The following is a 25,878-nucleotide window of genomic DNA, read 5'->3' on the forward strand; positions in this document are numbered from 1 at the left end:
CATGTCTTGCCAAGCTGATCATGCAAAGAGCACCATCATCACAAGCCCTCTTCGTGAGGTGCACCTCTCGTTCACTCAGCAATCTGTAATTCTTGGATGTATTGATGATTGGCAGGATGAAGCACATTGCAGGAACAATTCCACACACAGCCGCATAACATGTGGAATCTTAATCTGCCAATAAACATGCTCAAATATCTTCTGCCTGACACAGCTTTGATAAAGGGCATCCTTCTCTACTATCAGTAGATCTTTCATACAATGATCTCGATTTCCAGACCATCCCTGATTGGTTCAGGAAGAGGCAAAGCAGGCTGCAAGATCAAATGAGTACTGCCAAACTTCACAAATCCCGAATTCTTGACCACATTAGACTTATCTGACAAAAGGGATTCAAGCTTGATGTCGAACATAAAAAACTTGGAAACTGTGAAAATTCAACTTACTAACATCAGATCCCTCATCAATCAAACTCCCAAAGCAGATCACCATTCTTGATCTCCATTCAAACTGATTGCATTGCTCTCTCTCTCTCTCTCCAAATTACTTGGCAACCAATAAACTTAAAAGTACTCAACATAGGAAGCAACAAGATTTTAGGTCATATTCCAAGTTCAGTTTCAAACCTGGCTAAGTTGGAAAGACTTGACATTTCAAGAAACCAAATAGCAGAATGCATTCCTACGAGAAGCTCGTAGGGAAAGTAGAGTTGTTTCAACGTATCCTTGAACAAGCTCATGGGAAAAATCCCAAAGAGCTTGTTGAGAATCGAAGCCCTGAAGCATGCAAGCTTCAGGGTTTATAGATTGTGTGGTAAGATCCCACAAGGAAGAACTTATAACATTTTCTGTGAAGATACATATGCTGACAATCTGTGCTTGTGTGCCAAACCACTGCCACCTTGTACCAGCAAATATTACACACAGCCTTCTGTTTTGATTTTTTTCAAATGGGATCTTGTTGTTTCTATTCACATACTAAACATATGTCGCAGAAATGGCATTAAGTTAGAGCTCGCAGATATGGCATTAATAGTGAATAGGAGAGTCAAGATAACTGAAATCATAAACAGATGAATCAAGAATCTTGACCATCTTTGGGAAATGACAACATCTCCATCAATGAACTCTCGTAAAGTTTTATATTTTATTTTTTGGTGAGTTGAAGAAAGTAAACTACTTGGATTACTCTCTATATTGAGAAAATACCACTCCATCTGTCCCACTTAATTCACAAAGCATAAAATCTCATACCAGAGAGAAAAAAAGTGTGTTAATATGTCTATTAGAGTGAGACAGAGAGAGTATATTTCTTTCTCTATTAACAACTAAAAACAAATCAAATAATGAAAACAGTGGATGAAGATATCCAAAATAAATGTACGAAAGGTAGATATTGATCTTTAACATAATATCACATATTCAATCACCCAAAATGATTAAGGACATTTGGTCATCCACAGATTCAAAATCAAGTAAACTAGATATTGGATAGTTTGACAGTACATAGTAATCGACCATTATCCAGCAAAATAAATGAGGCCTATGTATATCATCCCCAAAGGTAATCCCCACTGTGCTTGCTATGGGGTAAGATATTGGTGAGACCTATGACAAATAACAGTATTTGAATCATGTAAAGTATCAGCACCGGTCAGAAAGGACAAGGGAAGAGCTTGCCACACAAAAGGGCATGTTGCATGCCGTGGTTAGCATAAACTTTAAGACATCAAGGGTCATTGACTATGGCTATCTAAGATGATTCACGACCACGAGTTTTTCTTTTCTAGAAAAACTAGTCTCTTGGAAACTACTGATTGGTGATATAGAAAATCAATTACCAAGTCTCTTAACTGTTTTGCGCTCTCGTAAGATTTAGTTCCTGATACAACTACTTCCAGTTCTCTGTCAGTGCTTTTATGATTGATTTCCTCCTGCGTGAAAAAAAATTAGTATATCAAGTGTCAGGTGGTTCTGTATTTTGTGAAGAGTGAGCGAGGGCATGTAATTACATGTTAAAAACCTTGTTAATATCAACATGCATGCATGCACATTCTTGTTACTACCAATTTTGTTAAAAAAAGGGTCATGGCACTCTAATGTGGCGCTTTTTGGAGAAAACGCCATTGAAACGGTGGTTTTTGGTGTCTTTTATAGCAGCCACCATAACCGCTATGGCAGTTGTTTTAATATTTCATCCCATTAAGCCGGAACCAGTCCCTTTAACCCGTATTCCAATTAAAAAGAGAGATTTTATGTTCAAAATCATATGGCCTCCAAATCGGTAAACCCTAACTCTTTCTCTCAAAAACCCATGTCCAATGTTACATTTGTTATGCATTAAATGAATATGATACAGTTAGATCTTTTATACATTCTCAATTACGATGTTACATAACATATTCATTTGTATATTTGTATATAGGGCAGTGATAAAATGCAAACTGCATCCTACAAACTTCAAACTATGATCTGGACTGTTAGATTTCAAGATTTGATGGCAACAGATGACAAATAACGTCAACAAAAAATGTCAACACAACATCACTCGGTTGACAATGTTGACGTTTCATCAAATCTTGAAATCTAACGGTCCACATCATAGTTTAGTGTTTGTACAATATATAGGGTTTGCATTTGATTACATCTCAACATACATATTACAAAATACATTGCATAACATATCTATTGAATCAATGCTTCAGTACATATTTGATTATTAGTATTTCTTAAGTATTTATATGTTTTTATTATATTTATTATTATTTCTTAAGTATTCACATGTGTTTTTATTATATTATTATTATTATTTTCAAAAATTTTGCATTTTATATTTCATACTTCATATCTACTTTAATAATATTCTATTTATTTATTTATTTATCAACCGCCATGACAACCTGACATATCCTTATTGTAAATGTTGTCAATGGTGTATGGCAGCGGACCAAAAAACTGCCATAAGGATATATCAGGTTGTCATGACGGTTGATAAATAAATAAATAGAATATTATTAAAGTAGATATAAAGTATGAAATATAAAATGCAAAATTTTTGAAAATAATAATAATAACCTGACATATCCTTATGGCAGTTTTTTGGTCAGCTGCCATACACCATTGACAACATTTACTACATAATGCAGCAACAGTTTGGAGTTTGGACATAGCCAGAGCCATGAGACAAATCATTACAATAGCATAAAATGAACATTTAAAAAAAAAATACTCCTTCTGTTCCATAAAAATAGCACATCTTGAAATGACATGAGTTCTAATGCACAATTGATAAAGTAAAATAGAAAGAAAAAGTGATTGGAGTATTGTTAGTGGAAAATGGGGGCCAGCTCATTAGAGAGAAAAAAAGTTAACTACTAAAAATAGATACATATTTTAATGGAACGAACTAAAATGACAAAAGTAGTCTATTTTTATGGCACGGAGAGAATTGAAAAAACATAAAATAGAGCATGGACTGATCAAGTGAATTAAACCAACAAATAAAGAAAAGTAACCCACTCACAGGGAGTATGTTCCTTATACTTGCTCCAAATATGCCTGCCGATGGTTTTTGGGTGATAACCCATGGCCTGCATAAGTATATAATTGAAGAACGCTAATTTTCCATCAAAAAAAAACGAAGACCATAACTTATTACTCCCTCCGTCCCAAGATAAGCGACTTGTATTCCTTTTTGGGGTGTCCCACTATAAGTGACCTATTTCCATTTTTAGCAAAAAGTCATCTCTCTTACTTTATTCTCCACCTTCTTTATTCTCTCTTCTCTCCTCTACTTTTCCCTTTCTCATACTTTACTCTCTCCACTTTAACTTATTTAAATACCATTCCTTAAATCCCGTGCCCAAAAGAAGTAGGTCACTTATCTTGGGACGGAGGGAGTATTAATTAAGCATGTACACACATCCATAGCGACCTCATCAAACAGACAGGCATTTGATTTAGATATAGTGTTACATGAAAAGTACTAAGAAGATCAATGGGGCGGAGCAATCTGCTTTGCATTGCAGTCTTTCGACACTAACTGTTGGCTTTCCATTTTCATTGTAATTTTTAACTGTTAATGTGAAGCAAATGAAAGGAAGATAAAGGAAGTAATCAGAGAGGAGGGTACAGTTATCTTTTTTAATACATATGATTTAAGGAAATAAACTATATCCGACAGAGTAACTACCACAATACATCTAACCATCATCCGACATATTTGTTTCTATATTCAACTGCTTCAACATCTTAGATGGGTGCATAAAATAGATTGAAAACAGGAATTAACAGCCACTACACCAAACAAAATAAATCTCAATTTGGACCAAACACATACTTTACAATTGGAGCCCTTCTTGTTCAGGAACAAAGTTTTCAGGAACTTGGTAAACTTGCACCAATATGACCAAATTTATTGAATACAGACCAGTTTACAAACAGTGATGCACTTCTACAAATACAATTCATCTCCAAGGAAATACCTATGATTAGTAAAGCACTAAAATAATCAAGCTAGTAATTTCTTCAGAAAAAGTCATAGGCATGCCACCAACAAAATAAGGGACAAGTTGGAAAAGGAAGGTTAAAAGAAAAGATGTAATAAATAATTAGAATTCGCCTCACATTAACATTGATCATAAACCACCCAAAAGACTTCAAAAAGTAGGCAAAAATTAATCATGCAGCTCTCCATTATGAAGGGAAAATATGCATACTAACCCCAGCACTAGTGATCAACCCCGGGATTACTTAATGTCGAAAATGTTATATGGGAAGAAGCACAACTTCAGGAATCTTTTACTCCCTCCGTCCCATTGAAGATGACCCACTTTCCTTTTTAGTTTGTCCCAACCAAGATGACCCATTACTTAAAATGGAAACACTTTTATCTCTACTTTATTCTCTCTCTCTTACTTTACTCTCTCCTCTCAACACATAAAATAAAGTTGCATAAAATCCCGTGCCGCCCAGGGAAGGGGTCATCTTCCTTGGGACGGAGGGAGTATTTTATTACAATATTGTTAACATAAATTTTAGACCTGCACTTATTGCAGTAGACGGAGAATAGTTTATCCAGTGAACTCAAAAAGTCAGATGTCAATTGATGCAGGACTTGAAGAAAGCACGAGTATTATTGAGCAAACCAATGTTTCAAGTTTATTGAAGCCTAATGAATACCTTCCTTTTGAAGACACAACAAAGTGTTTTGGACTGTCCAAGAATTCATGTACAGTCTGAGCCTTCGTTTGACTATCCACCATTATGGCGCCTCTTGCAAATGGGTCTGAGACCAGACTTGGAAACACATATGCTTCTGCCAGAATAGTAGTTTTCTCATAAATGAAGCTCTTGATCACTGATGCAGTTAGGCCTTTCTCCAGATTATTGATCACTATAAAAAAGTGATCATTACTCGTAGCCAAATCATTAGGGTTGCAAGGTTTCGGTCCCATATCTTCATCTTGATTTGTGCATTGGTTATAACTGCTATCCTTTGCTGAATCTTCCATTCACAATTAAAAAAAAAACATTTATCAAAACAAGAAAAGACGTCCCTGCACTAAAATAGCTTTCAAAATGAAATGTGTTTTGTTTGTGTGCCATGGAAGATCTCACAATTAAAATTATATCATATCTTTCCAATGCACCTAAGTGCACAGAAATTCATCTCAAGTAAAGCACAAGGGAATAAAGTTTCATGATAGGAGACATGTCCGTTTAAATGGTAGAAAACATTCTGTACAATAAATAAATAAAACCTTCCATTTCATCTGCTTGACTTTTAAGCCCCATGCTGATCTCCGACTCCTGCAAACAGATTATACAATCAAACCCAAACGCTATTCTAATGACAAACAAGCGGCATATAGAATAGTAATTACCAGGGGTCTCTTTTGAGATGATTCTGAATCATTAGTAATAGATGAGTGACTTTTCCTAGCCATTTTTGCAAAAGCAATGATTCTAGGATCAATGTGAGTTGCAGTATCTAAAAAGCAGATACTGGCTATACTAACAGATGTCAAGGTACCACGACCACGGCCATGTTTCCAGAATAGCACAAAGGAGCACAAACACTCCTCTTCCCCACCAACAAATGAATGTGTCCTTCGGTACACCTGCCAAATACATGATGATCCAACACAAAAGAGATTGATATATGACATTGAAACGTACTGATATCACTTCAAGTATATAGTACCTTCTATCTAAAGCGGACCATGGAACCTAAAATCCATACCGTGTCTCAATATTGATACACTAGTGAAGGTAAACCGAAACGAAACTAACAGAAAGAATGCAGGGTTTGCAATTAAGAACATTGCAAGATGACAGTGATAAACAAAATACCAGTATCTTCGTAGAAACCTTAACCAGAAAGCCACTCTCAAATGATTTACTTGAATTTGACAACAAAGTACAAACTGCCTCGACTAAAAATTCTCAAGAGGAGGATTATTTCATTTCTCAATGGTTGTCCAAAGAACATGCCCTGTTTCTAGAAATATACCATAATTCAAATGATTGACGATTACTTCTCCTTGAGATACAATATAACTTCAGAATAAAATGCTATACCTAACATTTCCCTATTGCCAAGTTAATCATACAATATAAGTAAGAAATCAAGCCCTAAAACTCCATAAATGTATAAAATGATTGGATCGAATTTGGCGGAAAAGATGCACACCTAGCTACTCCTATTATGTAGAATGAATAATCCTTGATGTGCAATAGCAACTAGAAGGAGTGGAGAGAGAGAGAAATTGAAGAGCTCACTGCATCAACAACGGCGTCGTAGAACCTGAGGTCATCGTCGGTGGTGCCATGTGCGGCGCAGACAGTGGTTCCGATGGATAGCTTGAGGCACTCGTGATCCTGCAACTGGTGCGAAACCGGCCTGAAGCGGGAAACGAGCTCCTCCACCTCCGCCTCGGTTCGGAATTTCGAGGCGTGGAAGACAATTTCGTAGAGCTCCGGCGAGCACATGTATTTGACGGTGAGCATCTCGGCGTCGGCGTCGAGAAGGACGCAGACGCTGTACCAGGCGTCGTCCTCGCTGGCTCTGTACTCTAGGTCGTATGGTGACGTGGCATCTGCTGTCTCCATTGACGCCTGGGACGTGGTGCAGTGCATGCAGGGTATGGATGCGAGTGGAATACTAGCACGGCGCAATCAAATTTCCCAAAAAGGTAGAAAACATCGGTTTTAAAACCCTGAATTGAGGAATGGAGAGAGGAGTAGGGCGATTCTGTTTTGATCTTGCTAGAGACAGAGTAGACAAACAAGGCCGGAGTACTCAGTACTCCACTGCTCATTAATTTCAAATTTGTACACGATCATCCGACTACAATTTTCAATATTTTATTCATTTTTCTCTTTTCCATATTTTCAATTACTTACTACTCCCTACAGTATTTAATTTGTAAAAAAAAAGTCACGACATATTTTCTGTAAAATGTATGTCATGTATGTATGTATGTATGTAGTGTGGTGGAGATAATTGTAGCATGTATGTTTGTGTTGTGACTTGTAATGTTGCGTTCGATACTATTTTTGTATGCAATTTATATATGATTGGAAACATATAGTAATAGTAGATAGAAGCGCGTGAAAGAGACGAGAGTGATTTTTTAAAAAAGTGGTATTTTCATCTATAAAATATTGAAAAAAGACATTAATTGTAATTACAAGCTTACAACTTGTGAACCAATCAACCAATATGAGAAAAGATAAATGTAGTACACTGTATTAATAAAAGTAATTTAATTTATTGAATGAATAATACTATAATTTTTTAAATTAACAAGAAAATAGGAGTACTAAATAAAATGTACTATCAGTAGAAAAAATTAAAACATGTAATGGATATAGATTTATTTATGTCTTAATGTTAGTTTTTCTCCTTTAAATTTAATAAACATTTCTCTTTAAATCACAAAGGACTCAATCACGCGAGAATTGACGCTCGGTCCGGTTTTGCCTAGGCCAAGGGTTGGATTGTTTCAATCAAATGAAATGATGGTTGAGAATCAAAACCAATTTAACAAAAGAGATCTGAAAAGAACACAATAAAGAACTCTGCATTAGAACAAAGGAGCAGCAACAAAAATCAAGAAAGAGTCGTACCAACTAGAACAAGGTCAAATATATTTCATTTCAGCTACACTATTCCCATTCTAATCAAAAGTGATACATATCACCTTCAAAGCAGCACACCTTCAAAGCTGCTGCTTGTTACAGATCTCATTCAATAAGATAACAAAAGAAAACAGATTCTCGTGCTTGTGATCTCAAGCCAATTCCAACAAAACTGCTACCTTCATCTTCTAGCTTGTTTTTCATCTCCATCAGACCGCATGATTGTTTCTTTTCTAATATTGATACTTCTTTATACAGTTAAATCTCTCCACAGGGGACAGGGGATTCTCTGAACTTCATAAATCTACCCATCAGAACACTCCAGATCCACAAACACCTTCGTATCGGATCCCACAAAATTACATTTTCCTAAACCCGACTTTGGTGGTACAAAGTTAGCTCCAGTCCCCACATTATCGATCCCCATCTTTGATTTACCAGGGTACCACAAGTGATCGGGATTCAGAGGTAAGGCAGCAGGATCAAGTTCAAAAGAGCCAACTGGAACTCCTTCTCTTTCAGAGCCTGTCATTGTGAAAGAACGAATACAGTGTGAGAATCTGTACACTTCATTGGGCCCTATCATAAAAGACTCAATGACGCTCGGGCTACTTCTCTGGAAAAGGCTCACAAATCCTCCAACTTTATCTAAGTAGCAAACTCTTGCGCCAGTTACTACATCAAAATCTGAAAGCACCTCCACAACTTCATATTTGTACTCTCTGTGACTATCAGGCTGGGAGCTCCAGCTCAAATCCCAATCCTTGAAAATAGCCCAAACTTCCCCTCGCCTCGGATGTATGATTTAAGAGCCTCTCTTGCCCTTCTCACAGTGCACTTGGTGAGCAAATGTGAGGCGATTTGACATTTTTTGAACTGTCCCAACCTTAAATTTACCACAACCAACAGGCAAATCCTCATCTACCCATTTTCTGTGAATATCATCTGCAGGATTAACTTCTAACCATGTGATCACCAACTCAAATGTAGAGAGTTGTACCTTCTTCACCTTTGCATAAAACCTTGGCATGCCATCAACTGAATCATAACAAGCCCAGTATTGGTTTAAAGCAAAACAGTTAACATCACGATCCTTATCAAAATCATTAAATTCTGGATCATCATATTGACCGGGGTTATTATCTGAATCATCACTAGAATGTGCATCCATGTCAGAGTTGGTTTCAGTTTCAACTGCATCAGCACCAATGTTTGAAGTACAGCAGCCTTCTCCCTTTTTCTTGACTCCTTTGTCACTGTCAGACTTATCATAGGGTCTTCCTTCAGGGAAAACAGATCTTGTTTCTTTACTCTCAGACTTGGAAAATTCTGCATCAGCATGTAAACCACTTTGATTCTCATGTTGCACAGATTCTGGTAATTTGTTTCCATGAGATCTCTTGCGTGAGCTAGTAAGATCATCGTCAGCATCATTATCATCATCACCAACACCTTCATTGTAGGATACGTTTTGCCTCTTCCGAGATGATCTTCGTGGAAAATGACCGTTAGTTGGTCCAGAATTAAGCTCAGTTGCAACACCATAGTCATCTTCTAAGTCAGATTCACTGGAAGTGTCATAATGCCAGAATCTTTTCTTTTGGCCTTCAAGTCTCCATTGACCTTTGCAGCCCTTCCTACCCCCTTATCTTTGAAAACTCTTTCTGTCCGAACACTTGGTTGGGGTTGGACTTTTTGATTGTTGGCACACCACTGAGATGCCATTTCTGAAGCCGAAAATCCCTTGCCATTTTGAACACCCTGTTTACTTCCCCGATTCTGAGAAGTCTCCATGGGAACACCTTGACCAGCCGTTTCAAAAGCACTAAAAGTCTTTAAGCATTTCTGGCAGCGCAAAGTTGTGTTAACAAATTATCTATTCAATATGTACTTTAAACAACAAAATGGGCAACTTGTGCAGAATACATCCTGTCTGACAGAAAAGCTCGACTGTGCGGTTTGATGTTGGTTCATACTGTGAAAAGCATTGGTAACTTTGATCTCAGCTCCATGTTGCTTGTTAAATTGATAATTTCGATTCAAGTGGTGATGTGGGGGAACTACTGGACCAGATCTAACCGTTGCCCTAATCTTCTGGTCATATAAAAACTTCCTTTGAGGGTCTGAAAGCACCGCGTTTGCTTCACAAATCAACTTAAAAGCAGACTCTGCGCCAGAAAATTGATTCTTATCCGGATGAAGAAAAAGAGCAAGCCGCCGGTATTGTTTCTTGATTGCCATCTCATCAGCAAACTTTGCAACTTGAAGGACTCCATACCAGTCCTTTTCAGATCCGGACACCATTTTTTTGAGCTGCACAATTAACATCGCATATTCTAAGCAACTGGGAAATGTTCTCAAGTTCGGATAAAGATTCTGTGCCTTCAACACAATACGAGCCCCTTCAAAGTCATTCTGTTTCATTTTCATCTCAGCCAATTCCCTGGCCCGGATAGCCTCATCTTTGTTGCAGTCCATTGATAGTATAGAGATACAAGATTGTCTAGCAATGAAATACCCCAAATTACCTTAGTCTTAGGAAAAGAAAGTTTTCTTCTAGATCATACAATATAACTCGAGTGCTTGAACCTGCATCCACATTGAATTTGTTTGTAAAACAAAAACTCTATACACACACTTATGTAATAGTAATGGGTAAAGTTCTCAGGAAAAAAAGCTATTGGTAAAGCTTGGTACCAAGGAGTTAAATCACAACTTTGATCAATCCCAACAAGAAATAAACTAAAGATACAAGTCGAATTTCACTGCCTCAGACAATAGCAAAGTTAAAAAAGATGGAAGTCTGCATGTATAACCTTGAGGTTTAAGCTTTCCTAATATGCTTGACGAAACATCCACAGTACATTGTTTCAATATAGGGTAGTTTGATAGCTTTCATGCATTCATGGTACCATCAGTATCAAAGATCTGGACCTGCACCTGTAAAAATAAACAAATAAATCCAAATAAATTAAAAATATATATATACAAATCATACATTTTGGTCTACCAGATACTCAACAGGACACATTTAGTGGAACAATGCGAAATGGGAGTCAAATATTTTTCAGAGGTAACTATGAATGCCCTGCTTGTAACTTATTATCATGCAGAAAGAGACTATTATAACTTCAACCACATGTACAGATATCAAAATCAAACAATAATGTTCTCTTCAGATCCAAACTCCTTAAGGGGCTTCTTGGTATGATGGAATGGAATGAGGAGGGAATGTAATGGAGATGAGAATGGAATGGATTCCATTCATGTGCTTGGTGAATGTAAGGTCTACAAATGGAATGGAATTGTTATTCCTTGATTGATTTCATTCCTATGCTTGGTAACTACAAATAATATAGGAATAGAATGGAATATAGGAATAGAATGGAATATGAATAATTAATCTATAAAAAAAATATTTATTCAAAAATACTTTTGTCAATATTTTGGATCATATAAATTTGTACTATACAAGTAAATGAGTGTGTGCATATGTGGTGTATGTATATGTTGATGTGTGTGTATATATGTGGCTGTGTGTGTATGTGGTGGTATGTGTGTGTTTTGCTGTGTGTGTGGGAGGGGGTGTGAAATGGAATGGTCATTCCTTAGCTAAATGGAGGGAATGGCTATTCCCATGTGGAATGGAATGGTCATTCCTAAGGAAATAAAATACCAAGCAAAGGAATGGAATGGAGGTAGGAATGACATTCCATTCCACCATACCAAGTACCTCTAACTATCTTAAGGAGCTAAACATTTTAAAACCAAAAGCGAAACTCCTTGACAGTCTAGAAGGTATGCAGTTACAGTGGATACTATCATATGAGTATGGGATGAAAAAAAACAAAGATTTAAGTCTTCCCATCCTATCAATATCGATATCAATATAGGAGTAGTAAAAATGTTAAATTTGTGTCGATGAAAAGAGAAAAGCCTTCATTGTCGAAACAATGAGGTAACATATCGAAAACGAATTGCAATAAAATCAAACAAAACCCTAGAAATGGACAAAATTGTGAATTCACATAGTCGATACAATCCATACAATTACAGACATGGAGACAGCTACAAGACTTCAATCGGGGATGATTCGCAAAGCAAACCCAACTAAATAGATACATGCAGATAATCATATGTCAGGCTAACCTTTGTCAGTTCCGCGAATTTAATGGAAAAGCAGTTGGAAGATGGAGAGAGAACGGGGGAGATAGAGAGACAGAGAGGTTTGAAAGATTTTTGTAAAGATCGAAAGAAAAACAGAGGGAAAAAATGGAGGGAAATTGGACAGAGTGAAAATTTGGGGAAAACACAAGTGATAAGTGAGAGAGAGGAGAATGAAGGGAACCTCAATTCTTCTGAAATTTATTTTGCCATTTTATATATTTCAATTGAAAGAGACGTAGATCCAAATAAATTAAAGAATGTTTATAAATAAAAAATTTGATTAAGGGGACAACTGATTGGGCCTTGGGCCAACTTTAATTGGATCAAGGCCCAATGGCTTTTGTCGTTTATTTATAAGTCATTTTTATTTTAGAGGGAAGACTAGTTAGATTCGATTATAGGCGGGTCAAAGATTAGGATCTTCGTTGGTAATCTCAGTGAGTAATCCCATTATTAATTTGTGGGCATCAAGATAAGACAATTGATCCTAAAATAGTGATGTTATTATTTTTTTGAGCCGACAATTTGCTCTAGAATCGGCCTATAGGCTGTTAGTTGAAAATTGTCGACCGCAATTTTGACTCGAAGGAAAACCAAAATCGAACGGGTCATGTCGATTATAGTTCTAAGATAAATATAGGGATGCAAGGGTAAATAGAGCGAAGGTGCATATATGCAAGAGTAGGTAGAGGAGCAGTGATTCAAATCAATTACTCGACTCATTCGAGAAAGAGGCTAAAAAGAACTTGAAAGACATTTCTCCTGCTAGTGCAGAGCGCCCCGTGCCTGAAGCTACGTCAATGTTCGTGCAAGCATCATCGTTCAATGATCTTGAAGCTACGCTAGAGTGGTACAACTTGGGTGCCTTTCCATCTAGAGGCATGACTCGTGCAAAAGAAGTCTGCCATATTTTCCATGGCAGTTGCATGAGTTATGCCATGACCAAAATCTCAGTTTCACAAGATATGAAAATATAAGAATTAAATTATAAAGTTTTAATTTTTCTCAATTGTTGTATATAAATTTTTTTAATGGTATTCTAAAACAACATTACTTTTTATTTAAAAAATGAGCATTATCAATTTTTTTTTCTCATACGAATGAAACAACTACAAAGATTAATAATTTAATATGAAAACTATCCAAAAGTTAACAAATTTTAAAGATAAGTGGTAATATAATAATTGCATGGATAAAACATAAAAATTTTAGATCATATGAAATAGAATAGTGGAATGAATGTAATTTCTACTTCCATCTTATTTGCCTAGTATTTGATCAAACCACAAAGGTTAAATGTAATTTCAATCCCAAAGTTTTATAAAATACTTATTTTATACTTGTTCTTTCACAATATAATCAAATCGAATTAAATTTTCGGTGCAAGCCGTATGTGTAAATTATCTTCCAAAATAAAATTGCATGAGTTTGAGCTATTTTCGAAGGGGGGTTTACACAAAAGCCTCCAACATGCAAGTCACTATTTATTTGGCGCCAAAATTTAGTCCAGTGATAGAGTTGATACTAACATTTAAAAGATCAGATATGCATTAAATACTTTATATACTAAAAAATTGGGTAGATTTGAAAATTTTGGCATAGAAACTATAACAAACCCAAAAATATTGTAGGCAAGTCATTCTAGATTTTCTGTCAGTGCAAGTTTGCACATACCATAAGGGTGTCTCCGGCGGCGCCCCTCCTACTCGCCCTTCCCATGCCACGTCAACACTAGTCCCTCCCATTCCATTGCCATATCACTCGCCCTTCCCACTGCACTAGCCCTTCCCACTCGCCCCTCCCACTAGCCCTTCCCACAATTAAATTAATTCACAATTAAATTAAAATGCACGGAATTAAAATTCGACCCAAATACGAACGGGAAATACGAATATTTCAATAAAAAAAAACATACATCATTCGAAAAAAAAAAATTACATAGTAGATAGAAAAAAAAAACAACCACATCAGTGTCCACCCCTCCGCGTCCAAACCTCTTCGATGATATCCTCCTGAAGTCGAATATGGGCATTTTTTTGCCGCATGTCGGCAAATGCGCGCAACCGCTCAACACAAGTGGTGTGAATGAAATGACGTTGGAGGAGTCCTATTTATAGAGTTTTTTTTTTTTTTTAAAAAAAAAAAAAAAAAAACTTAAAATGTCGGGCGTCCGAGTGGGACGGGCAACCTTCGCCACAGTGGCGCCCGTCCCACTCGCCCGTCGACGGGAGGGGCGAGGCCATCGCAGGGGCACTCGGGACGGGCGTGGGCGCCCTTCCCGCCCACTATGGCGCCCGTCAGGTCGCCCGTCCCCGACGGGCAAACGGGAAGGGCGCCGTTGGAGACACCCTAAGAAGCATAGCAAGCAGAACCTTATTTAAAATAAATAGAGTTGACAGAAAGAACAAATAAAACCAACAAGCGAGTTTCAATTGACATAATTCATATGAAGCCAAAGAATTCAAAAATTAGTTTTTTCACATTCAACTGCTGCACAAAAGCTATTTTCATGGAAGATGATGGGCAGTGGACAGGAGTGGATGCAGACACTCACAAATTAAAGTTCATGCTGACAAACAAGGCCATGATACTCAACTTATAGGCCCCTACAGCGAAATGTACACAAGTGGCTCCCGAATTGTGAGATCATGTCGACAAGCGCTCCATAGCCAGATACTGCTGCTACCTGGAAAGTAAGCAGAAACATATATGGGCAAGTGAGTAGATATAGGCTTAACCTGAGTAATCTAACACTACTTATCTTCATAAATTGATTCAATTTCAAAGGATACATAACTTACCCCTGAAGGGTGCAAAGAAACGGAAAATGCGGATGTTGGAGCACACTGGATCTGGGAAATAATGTCCCCATTCATGTTTATTCGTGTGAGTAATGGTTCTGCACCAACAGCTAGAATCTGAGGAAAGACATTGACGTAAGGCAGATGAATCCAAAGTAGTAAGCTAAAGATAAACTGAGAAACTTCCTAGAAATAGGACCGTTCAATGTTGAAGATACAATAGGGAACAGTACATCAAAATGCACAGACAACAGACCAAACATTATACAGTCACTAAAGATCATGCAGTGTCCATCCAATACCAGAAGGACATAAGGTAACAAAGAAAATTGAAATCTAACTTTATTCACAAGGATTGTCATAATTTGAGAAACTTATTTGATTTCTGCCTGCAGAAAAGTTAAAAACAGGTGGGTTGTGTATCACTCTAAGTTTCTATATAAATGAACTACAACCACAAATAACAATCATCAACATATCAAGAAATAGCATGACAATTAAGAGATCTGTGCTGTCACTAAGTAGATAGCTAGAATATGAACTTCGGACTCTGGATCACGAACTATGAGCTATCATTGAAGAGAAAGAGTGGGTAAAATAGCACGAAGATTTACAAGACCTCACATGATTCTCATCAAATAGAGCATCTTGGACAGAAGCCTGAGTTCTAGCAACAGAAACGCATTCACGGGCAGGAAGATTCCAAAGTGATAAAGACTGGCCCTTTCCACAAACCTGCAAACACACAGATATAGGAGACACATATAATGATACTATGATAGGAGAAAAAGGAGGGAGAGGGAGAGGGAAGAGGTGTCATTTATAATCCGTGTTGCTCCTGCATTCACCAGCACAGTTTCAGAAATGTTTTAAAACTACAAGCTAAACAAAAAGAATGTCTCATTGGTAATCCCTACTGCAATTAAAATAACCTCAATAACTGATTCTTTATGGAAATGCTTTCAAATTATTTGGCCACAGCTAAATAAAGGTCACGACTACAAAAAACTGGTTATATATAGATGTTTTTAGTATTATAAATAAAATTGCATTCTCTATAGATCTTATAAACATATGTACATAATTGCATGATTCAATAATGTGCTTCACTGCATGATCAAATGCAGCAGTCTGAGAAAAGAAGACATAAGAACACAGTGCATTCAGCCACTCTTACCATCCAACTCTCACTAGAATCAAGAGCAATACAGCTGACACATGGAAAAGAAGCCCCTGTCCCTTCTTTTTCTGGATTGATTACTTGTATACACTTCCCACTTTTGCAATCTACATAATGTCAAATCACTTGATAAATAAATTGAGAACAACATGATCCCAGCTAAAAAACATAACTCTCAAGTACGCAGGGAGTTATAACATACCCCATATGCGTGCTGTGCCATCTTCTGAACCAGTAATAATCTGAATTTCAAAAGGATGAAAGAATAATCAGAACTTAATTAATGAATTTCAAAGAACACTTTGAAATTAAAGGAGCTTCCCTTCCTGCTCCAGTCAATTTTATTTTGAATATCCATCTTAAGCATCTTAGTTCAACCCGTGAGCCACTAGCAGCCTAGCACTATATACTTCAAAACTTTTCCACTAACTACATTTTCTTGAACAGTTAATCTAGAACTCCAATATAATCTCTTCGTTTTCTCTCATATTCTTATCTATTCTTTTATTTTATATAGAAGGTTGGGGGCGAGTGTTCCTCTTATAATCATTTGAATTTTATGAAACACCATTATATTACCAACTGGAAGCAGTTAGTTTCCATCTGTAAGGAATATTCTAGAATGGCGAGTTGATATCAGATCAGAATGAAAAAGAAAGAGAGGTAGCAAGAAAGAAGGGAAAGGAGATCTGAAACCAATCTATCAAGGATTAAACCTTATGGTGGCAAAAGTTCAATATAAAAGTGTAGCAATCAAACAAGTGCAAAATCTGACCTGACTACTCGACTCGCACGAAACAATGCAATGTAGATAGTTCAAATGCCCTTTAAAAACCATCTTGACCTGGGACTTCTCCTGATTCACAAGCAGAAGTTATGTCTTTCAAGTTTATTTCTATAAAAATAATAAAACTGTTACACATAAATAGCCTCAAGAAAATTTGTACCATATCCCAACAATATGCACAAGAATCACCAGCAGCTGCATATATAGATCCACTCTACAACCAGTGAGAAATGTCTTCAAAATCAATATAACGTGATGGTAATATCTAGGACAGAAGTATCTTGGGAGTTAAAAGGCTGAAGTAGTTTCAGTTCTCATTTGTATAAAACAATACTAGCAAACATTTTACAATAAATATATAAACCAAACTTTTCAGCAAAATAGCAAATTAGGTTTTCAAGATTGAATTTAATGCTTTTGCAGTAAACCAGTGGTTTACAATAAATATAAACCAGTGAGAAATGTCTTCAAATTAGTGGAAGTTAGAAGTAACTAATTTCTCAAAGAATCTGAAATAATATGTACGGGCAACCACAAAACCAAAGTAACAGAACAAATTAGTATCCCCGAATTATGACTGGCACTTCCTTCTGTTGTCTTCTCATAAAGGGATAGAACCACACAATCACAAATATATAAATAAAAAACCTAATCATGTCATGGCAGTGTACTTAATACGCATGCCACATTCAAGCTACATAAGCAGTTTAGAAAGCAGGAAGCATAATCAAACCTGAGAGTTCACTGCAATGGCATTATTTTCCGGAATAGGAGAACGAGCACCCCAAGGACCTCTGCAAGTGAGCAAAGTAACACAAGGAAATTATTGATAAATAAACATGAAAATTCGAAACGACAAAAACTTAAAGATAAAAAAAGGAATATAAAGAAAAATAATAGTAATACTCTAGAATTTGCACAAGTTCTAATATACAGACACAATGGGCGAAAATAGATGGCCAGGGCAGTTGGAAATTCAAAAAGAAAAAGTGACAACCACATAGCCAATCTAAGTTGAAGTACTTTTTTAACCCAAACTTAAGTCAAGTGTTTAATACTCCATTTTTTGTAGTATATAACAATAACCTTTTGGAACAGGTCGGGGTTATACAGGTTTATTTCGATTACCAGGTTAGTTAGCTAGCATGAAATAGTAATAAAAAAAATAGGTGAAAGGAATACTTTCCAAAACTTAGTGAAAAGTGATTTTTTTACTATACCTTAGGCTATGGCCTTTGGGTGCTAGGTCTCTAAGCAGATAGCGAGAAGAATAAGAAAAGCCATATCATTCTATGGCAAGATTAGACAAATTCAAGGAGAGTAAACGGGGAAAGCGGTACTTCTTGAAGAACCCAATGCATCAAAACAATTCCCAAAGCGCATATGCATCCAATATTAACATGCGACTGTACTAATTGATGAAAGTTCATTGGAAACAAAATGCAAAAAACATTTGTAAAATAGAAGAAGGCTTCCCAGAAAAATTTTGACACATTAGAAGTTAATTTTAAAATCAGATAACTAACTTATGTTGAGGATTCACCAAGTCAAGTACTGGCTTCATCTTGGCTCCTGCAAAATAAATGCATAATCATTTAAAAATGAGATGATACCCAAGGTGTTGAGCAAAGAGGCAAAAGGTATATGTGGTATAATAATTTTGTGGTAAGGGGTCAATATATGCAGGAAACATCGATATAAAAGAAAATTACCTTGCTCAGATTCCTCGCTTTCTAAAATTTCTTTCCATTTCCAGCCTCGAATTCGACCATCATCACCACAACTATATAAAAGCACAAATTCAAAAGATCATCTTGAATTATAGTAACATTATACAGATATTGAAAGGACAAAACGATCCACAGGATACAAGCATTCATACAAAAACTATGTATAGACTATAGCCAAACACAACTTCAAACGTGTTGTCGAAAGAGGAATAAACACCTCAGCAACAAAGAATCATCGTAAAATTTAACATCATAAGCTGGTCCATCGTGCCCTCGAATCACAAACTCTGGCTCCGCAGCTAACCAACTTCACACAAAACAAGAGTCAATATCGTATAAAAGTATCCAACGCGCATAAACAATCAACAAAGGTCATGATCACCAGATAAATCCGACTCACTTTTGATTCCTGGAGCTTCCGCAGCCCATCTCCTAAATGACCAAAAATTGTCAGAAAGAAACTTAATTGAATAGTTAACAAACCACGAGGCGTGGAGAAAGAAGAATGTGAATTACGAGGCAGGCGGAAATGGAGTACGCGGCGATTGAGCCATCGCTAGAGGCGGCGACGAGATGGTCAGAATTGGGATTGGGATTAGGGTTTGGAGCGTATGCGGTCCGGAAAACGGTGCGAGAAAGAGTCTCTCTCTCTTGCAAAATGGCGTCTCTGTAAAAATCTTCCTCCCAGTTTCTGCAATCCATATGGATTTGGTGTTCTACTCCCAATCCCATCTCATCTATCTTCCTAAATTTTCTGCTTGTTGCACTGCCGAAATGTTCAGACGGAGAAAATGGCGCGCTCTGTTCTTTACATTTTTCATATTAGTCAAAATATATACTCTACTTACTATAATAAAATAAATAGTTAGTAATTGAATAGAGAATAAATAAAAGAATTTAAATAGGAGTATATTATTTTTTAAGATAGTGAAGAAATTAATGTGACACAACCTCGTATTTATTTTTCTTAGTTTTAGTTTTTGTTACATAGTTGTGATTTAGTACTATTATTATTGATATTGCTATGATATTATTATAAAAATTGCAAATTTGAAACTAATAATAACAGAAAAATTTGGTGATGATATGACGCATAATTTACTAAACATATGAATTCATGCTTAGTCACCCATCCACAATATTCGCATACACATTCAGTCAGAGAGTTAGGAAGATGTTATTCAAGTTCAAAATTTAAAAATTTCAGCTGTACAACACAATTTTAAGACAAGATTTGACAATATAATGAACATTATCATCTTCTGTTTCAAAACTAATTAATTTTTCCATCAAAGTTGATATACAATTCTTTCCCTCATTGTAAATCAAATCCCAAAACCAAATTTTATCTTTCTGATTTAATCATTTAATAAGCTCCAATACGAGCTTGAAGAATCTTTTCATTTCTGGTAAATGAATTTAAGTTATAGTACAACAATTGCACGCATACTTCGTCTACAAAAATACAACTACTGCTTAGTTATTTACACATTTCTGAAATAAGTTATCGATATTTCTCTACTGTAGATAGATCCTATGCCATCAGAACAATTTCGCCTCGCATACCTGCCAGCATGAAGAGAGAAGTGCATTATGATCATAGAACCACATACAAGAAGAGATATATTGCACTTTAGTACTCCTGAAAAAGAGATGAGAAGAAAGTAGAGTTGGGTGCTCATAATACTTTGGTCGTGACAATCTGTAGCGAACTGGAGGAGTGATTCCATGTCCTCAGCCATCATGGTAACCCTTTCCGCCTCTTTCACTGCTTCAGCAGCAACAAATGATTTGTTTTCAGCTTCTGCGATTTCATAAGCAGCAGACACAGCTGCTTCCTCGACTGTATTGACTAGATAACCAATGCTCTGGACTTGTCTGGGCTGCAGTTCTCTCGGTCTTGCTATGGGGATTCTTGTGTCTAGCTCTGTTTTACTTTTGATTCTGTAGCAATTATTCTGAACCTGAGATTGACGCAATATTAAGACGTTCAGGTTCTGATATCCCAAATTAACTTGGTAATCTAACAAGGAAAGACTCTGTATAGTAACTGTAACAAGGAAAGACACTGATAGTATTGAGGAAGTGGTTGACTTAGTTTAGTTGACACAAATTTGGGAAAGAAGTTTATGAATCTCATACGAACAGTGAACTAAATTCAATCTTTCTTATTATCAAAGAAGCTAAGGTAAATCTCAAGTAGCCCATGAGAAAAAAAGTCAAGCAAATGATGTCATCATCATTTATAACTTATTCATCAGCTACCACTCCATTGGACATTAATGCTTCAACTCACTGAGGCCAGAGTCAAGTTTCATAAGCATAACTAATTAGTAAAATCACAACATAGTCCGATAATTTAAAATATATGTCATGGGAAGTTTAGTGAAGATAAACCAAGCATACTACAAAATCTTAAAAGAAATATCAAGAACTTCATTTCATTTGATAATGAAAGGCTAAAGATTAAACCTTTCACCAGCACCATGAATCCATTAGACATTGCAAAGAGCCCAAAAAAATGTGGCCATTTTTTCTTTAGTCATAGAAGGTAGAAGGTTGATGTCCATGCCAAATATTAACTACTCCAAAAACAACTCATTTATTCACATAGGAGTGAAAATTTAGTGATAGCTACATCAACAGAACGAAAGAAATTAGATACACCTACAATTATCCACAGGCAGAATCAAATCTCAGGGAAAGAAGAGTTAGGAAGAGGTGTATGAACAAGAGATAGAATACCAGCTAAGAAGCATTAGTTCGAGCATAAATCTTGAACTCTAGCACTCTGTAACATCAATAAAAACCAACCAAAGTTACAAACTACAAAAATACCTTTTCAAGTTTATCTTGCTGCACAAGCCTCCTCAATCTAGAACTCAGTGCCCTCTTGAAATTTTGTGGTACTTCCTGCCTTTGCTGCAAGGTAGGCCAGACATAAACAATTGTCATCTCAAGTTTAGATGTATAGTCTAAAATGCCAAAGAAGAAAATTTATTTGATTATATAAGTTGGTCTTTAGGTCAAAAAAACTATAACAAATGTTTGGTCTACTATTAAAAGTAAGCTCCTTCCAACCAATTCATGAAGACATTAGTTAAAGCGTTTGGAAAATTATAGCGTAAAAAGGGCAACTCAGGCATATGAACTGTCTTCTATAAAGGTAAACAATAAACATCAGTTGTTGCTAACGCAAACGAAAAAAAATCAGGAAGATTTCAGAGAAAAAATTAAGAGATAGAGATCTAATCACGCCTACTTCTGCATTAAATTTAAGCATAGAGAAGAGAAACTGAAAGGGAAACCAATCTAATGCTATACAACATGAGGTCTGCTATTAGGCCAAGGAATCACATTTGAGACAAAGTGCAGATATAAAATCAAGGCTATCAGCATTTCCAAAGAGCATGCCAAAAGATATCATTTAAATGTTAAACCTAATTCATACACTTGTATCAGCAATCAGACATAACTGTCCTCTATCACATGTTCTACTTCTTGAGAAATTTTCAGCAACAATATGCACTCTGAAACTGCAACTTGCTGCACTTTTAATCAAGCATTAACTGAACTATGGATGCCCTACTACATTTCAAGAAAAGAACTTCCCATTTGGAGATCCTTAGAAAGTACAATTTCAAGCAGATAATACTTGCAACCAGTTTTAGTAACACTGGCACATGACATAGAAATCATCAAGATGACATTAGAGACCAACCTCAATATAATTAGCGATTGCACCAGAATCTGAACCATTTGGCTCTTGAAGAGTAGACAATGCTTCAAATATCATTGAATTATACCTGAGAATAAATGTAATTATTCATTAAACTGAGAACATATCAAAGGCAATAATACTGCTGCTTCAGCCTAGACTAGCTGTCCCCGGTGATGCATTGTCCTGCCATGGACTTCTCACAGTCTTTTGAGCTACCATGTTGTAAGCAAACAGAAGTACTGTGGCCATTGCAATAAACTTTATTAGTTGGGAAAGTTTAATACTTAATCGCCCTCGGGACTCTCTCACGCCAACCTAGGAACAAGACCAACACTCCTGAGCACATCTCAGTTGTATTGCCTGATGCCAACCAAGATAGATAATCACATAAAAAGTATCTCAGAACTAGTCCAGAAACAGGTCATTAATATGTCCGAAACTCAAGGTTAACCAGATCACCATAGATCAAGGTCAGTGTAATAATTGTTGAGAAAAGAATAGCAGTACATTACTTGGAAGCATTATTTCCATCAGGTAAGGGCCTTGAAGAATCTAACATGACTACATCAGTTGACGCATCCTGACAAGATGGAACAGATGCAGTGGTCTGTGCAATGAGGAGTGAAGTCGCAGGGGCTTCAGCAGGATTCGCCTTTGTTTTTGGTGTCTTTGATTTATCTCTTGGCCCTTGGCCGTTGGCTACACTCAAGTTCCGCCATTTATCCTGCATAAGCAACCCACACATCAACCCCAATACTAAAATCAAAATAGTCGCAAAGTATCTGTAAATTCATAAAAGCTCTTTTTGTACATAAGCATGTGGATTAGCAAACGCACATACTATCACGGAATGAGTATGTAAACCATTGATAAAATACTTTACGTTTAGGTTGTGGTGCAAGTAATACCCAAACAAAGTTTTGTCCTTCACTTAAAAAATGACAGAATTCTTCTCCAGATGGAACCGGAAGGAAGACCTAAATACAAAAGTTAGGTTAATTTACAGTCTATACATGCCCTCGGCAGCACTTGCATAAAACAACCGTGTTAATCTACTCTCAATAGGATAGAAATTGAATGCATTCTGACGAAAAACTGAGATGGAGCCTATGAACTATGATAAAGCGAATCTTCATTCGTATACTAAACTCCAAATATTCCATAATTTCACCAATTATTCTTCCATGAAAGTGGCAAGCACCAATAGACGCAGTTGGGGAAAATAAAAACATGTGAGCGACCGCCAGAAACAGTCAACTGAAAGTAAAGCTAAGTAAGTGTAGATTGATAGGTACCTTGAGGTCAATGTTGGAGCGAGAGAAGAGGAGGTGGTTGAATTCGGGGTCTCGCTGAATATTTTTCCACTTTCCGGCGCCGTGCTTGGCGATCCCGGCGCGCAGAGCTTCCTCCTCTTCGGAGGTCCACTTCTGCTTTGGATTGCCCATTCGATTGTCCCCGAGCTCAACGGCAAAGAACGGATGTGGGTTGCGGCGGCGCTGCTAGCAGTGATAAGGTGTGGCCGCCTCCGAAATGTAGAAGCTTTTTGCCCAAATTTGAAACACTCTGTTTTCTCATTCCTTTTACTAACGTCAAATGGGAAATTTTCTATATCACACCCGGCTTGGAATATTTCATTTTTTATTTTATTTTTTTCGATATGACTCAAATCATCTTGGCGGCGAGCCAAGATTATCATAAATTCCAAACCAAAACAAGGTGAAATAGGAATATTTCGATACGATACCTTTGGTCGGAATATTCAAATTTTATTTTTCGATACATAAAAGACTCAAATCATTTCGGCGAGCGGTCAGACTACCACAAATTCCAAACCAAAACAAGGTGAAATAGGAATATTTCGATATGACACCTTTAGTCGGAATATTTTAATTTTAACTTTTTCAATATATAAAAGACTGAAATCATCTCAGTGAGCGGTTAGATTACCACAAATTCCAAATCAAAACATGGTGAAATATAATATGAATATTTATTCGTCAATCAGTAATGTTACAAAAATACTACTACTTGATTCATAAATCTACCACCTATTATTTGTTTTTTTTTCATAATTTTTAAAATTGGCACCAATTTCCAATGCAAATCAATTTCCAAGTTTTAATCCATATTATACTCCATTTTTTTTACATTCATTTATGTCGCCCGTAATTGTAAAAAACAGTGTATCAAATTCCGAAAGTCCATATTGGCTATAGCTATCCAATTTTTTCACCCCAATACTGTCCTTATTCTAAACACTGGAGTTGCTTTTTTTGGTGTTTTCTATAAACCACACGAGATATATACCACCACTACTACTACTATTTTAAATAAATAAATATAGGTTTGTTATTCTTTACTAAATTTAATAAGTTCGTAGTTACTATTAAAAGCTTATAAATTTTGGCTCCCAGAGTCTGAATTTTATTACTAGCACTTAATTCTTTTACTAATTTCTAGCTTGCCGCGTCCAGAGCCTTTGTCCTAGCGGCAAGTAACTTAGACATCAATGTATGATGTGCTGAGTTCGAGCTCTCTTGACCTCAGTTGTAGAGACCTCAGTTGTAATTTCCTTCTTTTTAGGAGTTTATATATAAGAAAGAAGTTTATATATAATATTCTCCTTCATATAAGGGTTAATTTAAAAAAAAAAAAAAAAAAATACTCCCTCCGTCCCAAATGGGTCGACCCAATATTCCATTTCGGGCCGTCCCATATAATTTGTCTCACTTCACTTTTACCATTTTTAGTAGTGAACCTCATATTCCACTAACTCATTCCTACTTACATTTTATTATAAAAATAATACTTTAAAAATAGGACTCAAATTTCACCAATTTTTTCAACTCACATTCCATTAGATTTCTTAAAATTCGTGCCCGATCAAAGTGTCCCAAATTATCTAGGACGGAGGCCGTCATTTCTAGCTTGCCGGCAATTTTGACATTTTTGTAATGATTGCCTGCCAATTTGACAATGTAATTCTCAATATTAACATTTTTTTAATTGACAAGACTTGATCTTGATGTTGCAATTATTGGCTTCTATGCCGACAGATTAATGAGAGCTCAATTGCACAAACATTGAACGTCCAATTTGTTATGCAGTTGTGGGATTAAAATCTTGTTGCCTATATAACCTATCATTACACTAATCTCTTACTCTTTTAGACCTCAATTTAAAATACATGAAAATTAATACTACTTCGATGTGTTTGTGTAGAACAGGATTTATGAGAATTGGATGTTATAGACCTCAAAAATATTATTTGCAAATTGATACATTTGAGTTCACTTTATTTACTTGCAAGGGAAAACAAAGAGTAAGAAATTTTCTACCCTTCAAATC

The 25,878-nt window shown here is 36.3% G+C and overlaps 3 protein-coding genes and 1 pseudogene across 6 annotated transcripts; all 4 read right to left on the reverse strand.

Moving 5' to 3' along the window:
- Window positions 1–1,438: 1,438 nt before the first annotated feature.
- On the reverse strand, window positions 1,439–7,303 carry LOC125196975 (SAWADEE protein). The gene is made up of 6 exons (XM_048095651.2): window positions 6,783–7,303; window positions 5,885–6,121; window positions 5,762–5,810; window positions 5,181–5,505; window positions 3,523–3,589; window positions 1,439–1,933 (listed from the first exon to the last, which is right to left on the reverse strand). The coding sequence occupies exons 1-6, from the start codon at window positions 7,137–7,139 to the stop codon at window positions 1,763–1,765; spliced, it is 1,206 nt and encodes a 401-aa protein (XP_047951608.1). The 5' UTR covers window positions 7,140–7,303; the 3' UTR covers window positions 1,439–1,762.
- Window positions 7,304–8,136: 833 nt separating this feature from the next.
- Window positions 8,137–12,494, reverse strand: LOC125191876 (uncharacterized; annotated as a pseudogene). The gene is made up of 3 exons (XR_007171270.2): window positions 12,294–12,494; window positions 10,961–11,084; window positions 8,137–10,733 (listed from the first exon to the last, which is right to left on the reverse strand). The product of XR_007171270.2 is annotated as an uncharacterized LOC125191876 (transcript).
- Window positions 12,495–14,661: 2,167 nt separating this feature from the next.
- LOC125192599 (THO complex subunit 6-like) lies at window positions 14,662–19,628 on the reverse strand. Of its 3 annotated transcripts, XM_089070007.1 has the most exons (13): window positions 19,326–19,625; window positions 19,210–19,241; window positions 19,027–19,116; window positions 18,792–18,862; window positions 18,606–18,651; window positions 17,813–17,873; window positions 17,240–17,293; window positions 17,068–17,148; window positions 16,495–16,534; window positions 16,290–16,399; window positions 15,737–15,847; window positions 15,113–15,229; window positions 14,662–14,997 (listed from the first exon to the last, which is right to left on the reverse strand). In XM_089070007.1, exons 1-13 carry the CDS (start codon window positions 19,539–19,541, stop codon window positions 14,908–14,910), a joined length of 1,119 nt encoding a protein of 372 aa, XP_088926133.1. In that variant the 5' UTR covers window positions 19,542–19,625; the 3' UTR covers window positions 14,662–14,907. The 3 variants fall into 3 exon arrangements, with proteins under 3 accessions (XP_088926133.1, XP_047946183.1, XP_047946185.1); XM_048090226.2 differs by lacking the exon at window positions 17,240–17,293 and having other exon boundaries at window positions 19,326–19,626; XM_048090228.2 differs by lacking the exon at window positions 14,662–14,997 and having other exon boundaries at window positions 15,110–15,229; window positions 15,732–15,847; window positions 19,326–19,628.
- A 565-nt stretch (window positions 19,629–20,193) lies between these two features.
- LOC125196188 (Homeodomain-like/winged-helix DNA-binding family protein) lies at window positions 20,194–24,252 on the reverse strand. Its single transcript, XM_048094598.2, has 6 exons — window positions 23,826–24,252; window positions 23,043–23,254; window positions 22,531–22,615; window positions 21,648–21,731; window positions 20,497–20,773; window positions 20,194–20,375 (listed from the first exon to the last, which is right to left on the reverse strand). Exons 1-6 carry the CDS (start codon window positions 23,973–23,975, stop codon window positions 20,344–20,346), a joined length of 840 nt encoding a protein of 279 aa, XP_047950555.1. The 5' UTR covers window positions 23,976–24,252; the 3' UTR covers window positions 20,194–20,343.
- Between the last annotated feature and the right edge of the window lie 1,626 nt (window positions 24,253–25,878).

This window comes from Salvia hispanica, chromosome 4, assembly GCF_029641045.1.
Source record: "Salvia hispanica isolate PSC_SH4W2 chromosome 4, Shi_PSC_v1, whole genome shotgun sequence".
NCBI lineage: Eukaryota > Viridiplantae > Streptophyta > Magnoliopsida > Lamiales > Lamiaceae > Salvia > Salvia hispanica.